This window comes from Pseudovirgaria hyperparasitica (genome assembly GCF_010093815.1).
Source record: "Pseudovirgaria hyperparasitica strain CBS 121739 unplaced genomic scaffold EJ05scaffold_8, whole genome shotgun sequence".
NCBI classification, from domain to species: Eukaryota; Fungi; Ascomycota; class Dothideomycetes; order Acrospermales; family Acrospermaceae; genus Pseudovirgaria; species Pseudovirgaria hyperparasitica.
In genome coordinates, this window is record NW_022985556.1 from 1,576,346 (window position 1) to 1,587,292 (window position 10,947).

The window sequence follows — 10,947 nt, forward strand, 5'->3', positions numbered from 1 at the left end:
GCTCTGGCAAGGTTAGCAAGGAATGGGCGTGTGGGAGCGATTCGTTGCGTTTGGTGGGCTCAGGTAGATCACAAAGGAGGCCGAGCAAAGTCCAGCGAATTTATTCATTCTATAGTATTGCCAAACGAGCCGCATTTTCTTACTCGCTCATTGCTTTGATCATGAGATCATAGCAGCGGAACGCCTTGCTTGTTACTGATAATTTAGCCAGCTTAGTTGCCGAGACCTGCAAGCCTGATATGTTTCTATGTGCAATGCCATAGCCGGCAAAACCACCTGCTCCCAGATTTGGCCTCGTATATAGCCATGCTCATGGTGAGTCCACTCTACATGCATGGGGAGGAAAGGTCGTCATAGACGAAACACATCTTTAAAGAAACGTACACAGTAAATCAGTTCTCCCAGTTCCGTCCAATACATCAGGATTCCCCCTATCTTTGCTAGGCTGAGCAATAGACTTCGATCAAAGTTTAACATGATGTGGTCATCAATCATGATTCGGCATTAGGATGGCAATAAGCCTGCACTGCATTAATTCACCGGCAGTCTTCCGCCTAGGTCCATACTTAGGCCTTCAGTTATGCCGCTGGTGTTTCGTTCCACGGATGGACTGGGAGGCATAATACCATCATAGTTGAGGCATCGACGGGCTTCCCGTGTAGTATTAGGTGTTTTGTCAATTTTGGGGGTACGTGCCCAAGTACGACCGAGCTGACCAGGACTCGGAGTTACGTTGATGAAGTCGGCGAAATTTATGTTTGCTCCAGGAGTCATGAAGCCAAACCCGCTAAGATTACTTCCACCTCCTCCTCCGCCGCCTGCTCCCGGGGTAGACATCATAGACGATGGAAGAGGCGTGATTCTCGGTGGAGGGGTCGACGGTGCCATCGTAACGCGGTTACGTCTTTCTGACTGGTTCTGGGAGGGAGATGTAGCAAGATAAACAAGCAGATTGGCATCTTCCTCGCCTTTTGGGGTATTCCTTGAGGGACTGAATGGATCATTGCGTCCGATACCGGGTCCGGCCAGCGCTCGCGGAGGGGTACGAGGGCTGCGTGGCGGCGGGGACGACTGTATGTTTGATGCGATCTGGAAGGAATGCAGAGGCAAGTCTTCATCATCATCCTCTGACATGACAGGTGAAGTCGGTTCATGCGGGGCTGTAGAGAACTCTGGTACAAAAGACAGGCTGGGGCCGTGTCTGGAGGATGGAAAATAGGTATGGCGGCGGTTATAGACCGGTGATGACTCGGGTAATCGATGAAGACTCTTCCATGATTGTACTGTCGTTGTTGGGTGTCGCGTCTTGACCCGGGTGTGATTGCTCGACCCAGGGTACTTGGCTTGCTGGATTTGACGACGTTTGGAGACTCGAAAACTCCTAACAGTTCGTTCGTTTTGATCAGAGAAGAGAGGTGCAGCGAGAGGGGAAGAATCTAATCGACTAGCTGGGCGAGACCCAGAGACAATCGAAGAAGTGTCCGAGAAAGCATCGTTACTCGATCCTGGGCGTTTGCGTTTCAGTTCCATATCAATCTTCGGCTCAATGGTGTCTATGCTGAGATTTTCCCATCCGTGTTTCGTTTTGACATTAGCGAGAGCAAGTCGACTCTGGAGGGCTCTGGTCATCTGTGTTGTTATACATTAGTAGTCTTCAGATCTGTGATTGTCGATGGGCTTGTTGTACCTTGGACACTTGGGCTCTTCTCAGCACTTTGCTGGCCACCTCCGCAGGTTGCTCCATGCGTTCGACGATTGCAGTAGCCATGATTCCTAGTAGAACAGTCGTGGGCCTGCTGGCGCTAGTGTAATGAAACCCAAGAGCGAATGAGGGGGTTCTTTCGTAAGAGCTTCTTCAGTTTGGAAATGCGAACGTCTTCACAGATGTTGGTAATAGCTGAGCTTCCTCGGGATCAAGGCAAAACCACCAGGGCTGTTACCCAGGTAGCGGTCTTGGCATTAACGGCATAAGAGAGGATACGAGGTATTATCAACTACAGTCACTAGTAAAAAAAAGGGTCCAACGGGCCATTTGCCACTAAAACTCATCTACTTTAGATAGAATTATCTAAATATTTAGAGAGATAAGTAGTATTAAATTTTTTATAGATTTAGTTTAATATTTAAAGTTTAAGTATATATATCTTATATAATTACTAGTTAACTTTTTACTAAATTCTCTAGATTTTAAAATATAGATATCTAGCCTTATATATAAGATAAAATTTAAATCTAAAATATAGGTTCTAGATATATTATAGTATACTAAAAGCTTATTAAATAATATTTTAAAATTTATATATACTTAATTAATTATAGCTAAAAGAATTCTTTAATCTATCTTTAACTTAAAACCTTAATTATATAAGATATTATAGGAATTTTAAAGTTTTAATTATATAGCTTTAAAGATTATACTAATAATAAGTATATCTAGAGTTTCTAGCTATAGTTATATATCTAGTTATAGAGTAATCTTAGCTTAAAATAGGTAAGTTTTAGTAGAAAATGGTCTATAGAACTCTTTTTTTAATCTAGTACTATATATATATATATAACTATTAATAGATTAGTTAACTAAATAGTATATAGATCTATTATAAACGGTATAGAAGGTAGCTTAAGTACTATATATAACTTAAGAATAGAGTTATTAAATAGTAGTATAGCTAGAGAGAATAATAGAGTATACTTAATTCTATTATAGAAAAGTTTACTACTATTCTCTAATAGTATAATTCTATAAATATAAAAATATATTAAAAGTAAAAACTTCTTTATACTTACTAAGAGACTAACTTAGTTAATTAAGAGTAATAAATAATTTTTATACCTTAATTAATGGAGTATACTAAGTATAATAATAATAATAATAATAATAATAATAATAATAATAATAATAATAATAATATAATAAATACTAGTTCTAATTCTAATTAGTATATTTTAATATATTAATTTAGTAGATTAATAAGTTAGCTATATGCTTAGTATAGAGTTATAGGTATAGCTAGAATACGCCCTAGCCTATACTGGAAAGGCTTAATCTACTACCGCTAACATCATATAAAGTACCGCCTGTCCCCCCAATACAGCTCAGCGTTCCAACCCCACCTTGCAACATACACACTACAGATTTCGCTTCTTCCATAACACACTACAGATCTCGCTTCTTCTACGACATATCATAGATCTCGCTTCTCTAGCCTACGTTCTTGTAAGTATAGTGCCCATGACTATCATTAGTATAGTGTAGTATTGAGTTTCTAACATGATGCCCTAGCATGTCATACACAGTGCCCCCAAACTCGTATTTGGCTGCTGACGGCCGCGTCTATTCCAACGACCATTTATACGTTCTCGAGAACAACCGTTGGGTCCCCTGCACGCAATCAGGAGCCAATAGCGCATCAACGCAGCCATCTGGAACTGTGGTCGGGACTGTTTCTGCTCAAGACATTGCTGCAGCCATACAGGCGCAGTGGGAAGGTTCAGTGGCTGCCACACAGATGTCACCGCATCAAACACCTGGACTGAACTGGCGGCCAACAGGGGAGCCAGCCGTGCCAGCTTTTGATCTCGATCCAAGCATTCGAGCGGCCAAAGATCCTTGGAACAAAGCTTTCGTTGCATCCTTTGATAGCTTAACAGGTCGCAAAGCCTAGGAAGTTATGCCTAGAGCGGTCGACCTAATCAGCATGTACTCGCCTAGAGTCGTGACTCTCGGTCGCCTATGAGTTTCAAGAGTTGTTAGCTATTCAAAAAGTCGAACAAATCCTCTCTCTCTGTCAAATTATAAATCAATCAATCGTTCCATGAGTTGTTCATCCAATTAATATTCATAGTATTGTTTCGCTACGAATAAGGTCGTCAGAAGACTGGGATGCCAAATCGAGATCACTTTGCATCCCGCTGTTCTAAGACTGCCGAAGACTAGTAACCCAAATCCGATTCAACCACTCTTGTTTGAAGTAAAGACATCAGTTACAGGACAGCGTGGTTAAGCCGCAAGTATGTCCAGCACACCATGACACGGCTCACGCAGATGTTACAGGACATGTTCGAACACCTCTCGCGATATCTCCAATGGCTATCATGGCGCCATAAGGCCGTAGAGCGGTTACTGAAACGACGCGCTATTCGAGGAAATAGTGGGTAATCTTATGCGCGTTTCGCCGATCATCTCTGGGCGTTTATATTGAGACTTTCGTTGGTTCTTAGCCTGCGTAGATACACCACAGCCAACGCAGCCATGCGGCGCACGTTGCTGCGCTCTCCTCTGTTTTTCAGTAGGTTCTCGTAGATGCTTGAAAGGCGCCTCGACAGGCGCCTCGAACTGGCATCCTACGATTCGCTATGCTATGTTATGCCGCTTAAATTTCGCCAGTATTCCCTCTGTTGCGAAAAATTATATGTGTAAAATGGGAACCCCAATGGACTCGGGCGATTGCGTATGAACCATCAAGATCTTCTCGCCCTTCATTTGTTATATTACCTCATTTGTAGCTGATTTCGCTGCAGATAATACGAGTCTAGGCCTCGGCACACCGAAGCAAGCTGAAGATGTCATCGTAAGCTAGAGTCTACGTCGTGCCACATCTGTCTTCTGACTTAGCCAAACTCAGCCATCAGCAGCACCACCAGCACCACCAGCACCACCAGCACCACCAGCAGCAGCACCACCAGCACCACCAGCAGCAACAGCACCAGCACCACCAGCAGCACCAGCAGCACCACCAGCACCAGCAGCAACAGCACCAGCATCTCACCCCTGCTCAGCTTGCAGCCTATTATCCCCCGAATCCTGGAATTCCTGCCTTTACACCTCATTTCTGGACACCATCAACCCTTGCGTATAAAGAGATTGGCAGAATTTATGCTAAAGGAGCGACTTACACACAAGAAGATGTTGTGTGGAATGCATGGACAGCAATTCTTAATATCTACTTTCCCTCCCAAGAGGATGTGAACGGTGTGACTTGGGCTGTCCGCCGAGAAGCATACAGAGGAATGGGCCAGACACCTTCACAGATCAGGCCAGATGTGATAGCAGTGAAACTAACGTCCTCTCCAACGACACCTGGCCAGCCCCCTCAGGATTCGGAAAGAGATTACCTATGGGTGGAGTGTAAAGCTGCAAGTCATGACACGCCGCACGGATGGAAAGATCTCATGATAGAGACAGTGGCACGACTTAGCCACGCTCATGCTACGCGGCCTTTGAACTTCATACTCGCCGTGGGATGGAAATGTATGTTTTTTGCCTGGGACCCTGCGAATACCCAACAGCAACGGTTACAGTACCACATCTGGAAGGCGGACAGAGTTGGAACGTGGCCTGTGGATACCCGCGTCAGAGCGTTCAGATCCTTTCCTTGGGTCGACGCCATTAGGGGGTATATTACCGTAGAAAAGGCGATTGAACTTGATTCCTGGAGCCTCGCTCCCCCCTTTGCTGGAGCAAATGTACTAAAAAATGGGAATAACCTAGGTCTGGTTGAGATTCTTCTTCTTACAATCCGAGGAATGCCATATCATTTACATGGTACTAATCCAGTTCAGTTTTAGTAGTCGCTACTATATATAACTCTAGTACTAGCTTAAGTTCAAAGATATTTACATAGATATAGCTTACTAGTTACTTTCTTACTTCTTATATATTATAGTAAGCTATTCTTAGATAAGTACTTATATAAAAGACGTAAGTTACTTTTCTACTAACTTAGTAAATATTTATAATAATAATAATAATATTAGTATTTAACTAGAAAGAACTATATATATAGCTATATATATATTCTAAAAAAACTTCTTTATACTCTAAGAGACTAAACTAGTTAATTTAGTGTAATATAGTAATCTATATATATTAATTAATAGAGTATACTAAGTATAATAATCTCTAATATATATAGTATAATAATAATAATATTATATAACTAGGTAGAGTAGTTTACTCTATAGATATATACCTTCTCTAGTCTAAGTATTATAGATAGTATTATTAAGTCTTAGTTAAGTATTAATTAATTTTTATAATAAGACTAACTATAGAATCTATCTTATCTATCTAGAATCTAGTATCTCTAGTTTCTACTATTATTTATCTTCTTATTACCTTCTATAATAGCTACTAGAGATAATTTAAAATAATAAGTAATTTAAAATAATAATTTTTTCCTATAATAAAGTTTCTCTTAGAGTATTAGTATCTATTATTAGAGTATTAGTAGTATTAGTAATAGTAATACTCGCGATATCTATAACATCTATAAGATTCTTATTTATAGTATCTATAATATCTATAAGATTCTTATTTATAGTATTAGTAGTAGTAGTAGTAGTAGTAGTAGTAGTAGTAGTAGTAGTAGTAGTAGTAGTAGTAGTAGTAGTAGTAGTAATACTTGCAATATCTAGATTCTTATTTATAGTATTAGTAGTAGTAGTAGTAGTAGTATATTAGAAAAGATACAGCGCTCCTAAGTACTTCTAAGTACTCTCTAAGTATTCTTTTATTCTATTATATCTATTAGATAGACCTACTTACTATCTATTCTAACGGGATAGCTTTATATAATTTATACTACTAGTAGGAAAGATATAGTGCTCCTAAGTACTCTTAAGTACTCTCTAAGTATTCCTTCATTCTATTATATCTATTAGATAGATCTACTTACTATCTATTCTAACGGGACGGCTTTATATAATTTATACTAAGTATTCTATTTATACTAAATGTTTTATTTATACTAAACGTCCCGTTTATACTAAACGTTCTATTTATACTAAACGTTCTATTTATACTAAACGTCCTATTTATACTAAATATACTAGTTATACTAAACATTCTATTTATACTAAATATACTAGTTATACCGAACGTCCCGTTTATACTAAACGTACTATTTATACTAATAGAATAATTAGTACTAGTTATTCTCTTAATACTAATTAGCTTACTAGTACTACTTATTTACTATATACTAATCACTCTCATAGAATAAATAGTATATAGTATTTTAGCTTCTCTATCTACTCTACCTACTCTATCTACTCTATATACTCTATCTATTTTAATAGAAGTCTCTTTTCTAAAGTAATATCTTTATCTAAAGTATCTCTATAACTCTATATATCTTATTATTTTAAATTATATCTTTAGTATATTTAATTATAGTCTTTAAATTTAATACTAGAAAGATAGTATATAATAGAGAGTAGAGGTTAAAAATTAATTAGACTAGGAACTTAAATTAAATAGTACTATTCTAAGCTCTCTCCGACTATATAGCTATAATAAAATATAGTAGACCTTTCTTTCTTCTATCTTTAGAAGGTATCCTTTATCTATTAAAAGATATTCTTATCTAGAACTATCTTTAATAACCTTTTCTTCTACTAGATACTTCCCTCTATATTTCTAGTTACTATTTTTATTCTCTTTTATATTATCTATTCGGCCTCGTGGTAGTCTATATAGTTCTCTAGCTATATACTAATATCCGACTTCTCTTAAAAGTATATACTCTTTATATATAGATTAAAGACCCGACTTAAACGTCCGCTACTATCTAACTTTATTTTAATTTAAGTATTAGTCGGGGTAGATAGACTACTAGTTAAGGTAGCTATAACTAGAGATAATAAGTTAGTAATAGACTTATTTATACTATATATATATATATATATACTATTATTTACTATTCCTATAGTTACTTAGAGTAGATCTATACTTAATATCTAAGATAGTATAATCTTATCCGTAGCTACTACTAGTAGTATAGAACTCTTATCTATATCTAATAGTATATAAGATAATTTAAGGTACTTATCTAACTAGTTTAGAGTATCTAACTTATTCTTTTTATAGTAGTTAGTATCTATATAGCCTCTATAACTTTAGTATATACTTATATTATCTAATAGCTTAGACTCCTTACTCTTATCTAAGTTATCTATATTTACTTTAGAGAAGTTATCTAGGTTATCTTTATATAGATTTATATATATAGTATCTAGGTTAATTAGTATTAGTACTATAAATACTAATACTATTAGTAATTTTTAAATATAGTTAATATAGTAGGGCGCCTAGTTCGACTATATTAGGCTTAGCGCTTACTATTTCTCTATATAATTTAGTATATAATTAGATAAAAGTATATATATATATCTAGTATTAGTAGAGAGTATACGAATCTATAGTAACTAAAGAATAAGTTTAGTATCTACCCGCTACTATATTTATTAAGGGCATGCCTTATTATAATATATATAATAGTAATTATAGATAGTAGGATTAGTTGGAATATACTACTATAGTACTCCTTTAATCTAAGGAATCTTAGAGACTATAGTAGAACTAACTTTAGAGCCTTAATTACTACTAGCTCTATAAATATTTTCCGAGTTATACTAGTATTATACTAATAATTAGTAATACGTCTAATATAATATAAGTAATATACCTTTACTTCTATATACACGTTATTATATATTAGATTACTTATACTAGCTTTTCTCTTCTTAGCTATCTCCTAGTCCTAGTATTTAGATACTATCTATCTAACTCTAGAGAGAAGTTAGTAATAGAAGTCTATTATATCTTCCTTTACTAGCGTAATAATATAGATAGAAGATATATTTTATAAATTATAATTAAGGTAGTAGCTACTAAGATTAATATCTCCGGCGGCTATCTAGACTAATTATACTAGTATTCTAAAACTATCTAGGCTACTATCTAGCTATATATTAAGGCGATTAAATACTAGTAGTAACCGGTCTAAAAACGTTATAGCGATTAAAATCTCTATTATTATAAGGTACTAGTCTCGTTTATAAGGCTAGAGACTATCTCTATAGGACCGCCTCTTTTTACGGATAGTTAATTCTCTCTCTACTACTATTTCTCTATCTTCTTCTATTAAGCTAGATAGCTAATATAGTAGAGAAGAGGATATAAGACCGTAGTATCTCTAGTTACTATTATAGTAGAATATTACCGTAATATCTAAGCTATATAGGGCGTTACTACTATATTCGTTACTAGTATACCTAGACTACTAGTTTATTAGTAGATAAATAAATATATTAAGATAAGCTAGGTATATATATATATATATTTTATATTAATAGCTATTATATAAGTCTCTATTATTAATACTAATACGTGTCTACGTTATATCGTATCTTCGTTTATCTATCCCGTTTAGTTTACTATAGTTACTAGATTATCTTCTATTAGTATTACCGCTATAGTAGCTAGATAGCTCCTTAACCGTCTTCTATATTAGAGGTTCTATAGAGAAGATATATAAGAGATTAGTAGATATTTTTATTAGCTATAGGTTGGTAATCTACTAGATAATAATATTAGATAGCGGGATAATAACTAGCTAGTAGATATAATAAAGGTTTAGACATAGACTAATATAGTATTTTATATAGACGCGTGATACTTACGTATTATTATTAATAATTTTATATAAGCGTATATAGAAATTAAGGGGCTAAGAGCTAGGTAGAAGTCGGGGGCTAGTAGGTATATATTAGGCTTTCGACGGGCTTACACCTAACTTCTTCTAGTATATACCTAGAATATCCACCGTATACTATATTATTACTATCTACTAATAATTATACTATAGTATTTTTCCTTTATAGTAACTATACCTTAAGATACTATAGACCGTAGTCTTCTACTAATACTATAGTAGAAAGATTAGTAGTATATATTATATAATCCGTAGATACTATAACTCGGAACCGTATAGATGAGCATAGCTTACTATATTACTATTATTATTATAACTATTAGGCCCGTGGCTACTACTATTAACTAGGTTATAGCGCGGCTTTAGTACTTATAGTTATATTAGTTAATAGAACTCTTTAGTTTACTCTATTAGTATTAAGCCGCTAAGTATTAATTAGAAGTCTAAGTCTATAGAATTAGATACTTCTACTACTAATATAGCCCTATATAAAGATACTACTATATTCTCTAATTATATTTTAGACCTAGAATCTATAGAGAGCGTTACTAGTAGCTATAGTACTAATTTAGTATATTAGTCTAATATATATAGTAGAAATACTATAACTATAGCGACGAGGGCGTCTAGTACTATATATTTAATAAAAACGTTCGAAGAAGAGAGCGGTATATATATTCTAGTAGACTAGAGTAGATATAATAATCCGTCTAACGTAAGTATATATAGTCTATTATTATAGTAGTAACTAATTTAGTAGGTCTAATTCGGTTAATTTAATAGTAAGTTTATAGAGCGCCTTATAATATAGATAAATTGGTTTAGTATTTTAAATATAGTATACGATAAATTAACTACTATCCTTAAATAGACTTCCGCTATACTCTCTAACCTTTTTATACTAAAATCTAATATTATATATAAGTAGTTATTATACTACTCTAAAGGGATACCGTATGAAAGTTAGTAGCGTAGCTACGATATATTTAGTACTACTATAGTTAAATACTAGTATAGGGATCCGCTTACGTTAGTAGAATTCCTTCTTAGATACTAACTATTTACTAGTAAGCTTATATTTAAGCTAGTATAATAATTTACTAGTTTAGGTAACCGGGTATATAGTAAAGCCTATATAGTAGATAGTTAGTAGAATATATATACTACTATTCCGGACGGTATCTTTATCGTCTCTATTATTTTATCTTTAGATAAGATAAATCTTACTAACTATAGTAGTAATAGAGTAGTATAGCTAGTCTATCTATCTATTTATAATCTACTACTAAACGTCTGCTTATCTAGGAGTCTACTATTATTTCTACTACTTACTCTATTACTAGTAGTTAAGCTAGAAATAGTAGCGAATTACTTTATATTCTATTAGGTTATAAGTAAAGTTCTAGCCCGTATATCCACCTATAATAGAGTTATTAACTATACTAATTAT

General features: G+C 34.9%; 3 protein-coding genes across 3 annotated transcripts; 2 read left to right on the forward strand and 1 right to left on the reverse strand.

Annotated features, from left to right (window-relative positions):
- Positions 1–352: 352 nt before the first annotated feature.
- EJ05DRAFT_383690 (uncharacterized protein) lies at positions 353–1,959 on the reverse strand. Its single transcript, XM_033741249.1, has 2 exons — positions 1,688–1,959; positions 353–1,629 (listed from the first exon to the last, which is right to left on the reverse strand). Exons 1-2 carry the CDS (start codon positions 1,766–1,768, stop codon positions 532–534), a joined length of 1,179 nt encoding a protein of 392 aa, XP_033600744.1. The 5' UTR covers positions 1,769–1,959; the 3' UTR covers positions 353–531.
- A 1,325-nt stretch (positions 1,960–3,284) lies between these two features.
- On the forward strand, positions 3,285–3,665 carry EJ05DRAFT_500807 (uncharacterized protein; the record flags this gene model as incomplete). Its single annotated transcript, XM_033747037.1, has 1 exon — positions 3,285–3,665. The coding sequence occupies one exon, from the start codon at positions 3,285–3,287 to the stop codon at positions 3,663–3,665; it is 381 nt and encodes a 126-aa protein (XP_033600745.1).
- Positions 3,666–4,252: 587 nt separating this feature from the next.
- EJ05DRAFT_538505 (uncharacterized protein) lies at positions 4,253–5,604 on the forward strand (the record flags this gene model as incomplete). The annotated part of the gene is made up of 4 exons (XM_033749457.1): positions 4,253–4,289; positions 4,507–4,571; positions 4,636–5,545; positions 5,594–5,604. The coding sequence occupies 4 exons, from the start codon at positions 4,253–4,255 to the stop codon at positions 5,602–5,604; spliced, it is 1,023 nt and encodes a 340-aa protein (XP_033600746.1).
- Positions 5,605–10,947: the final 5,343 nt, after the last annotated feature.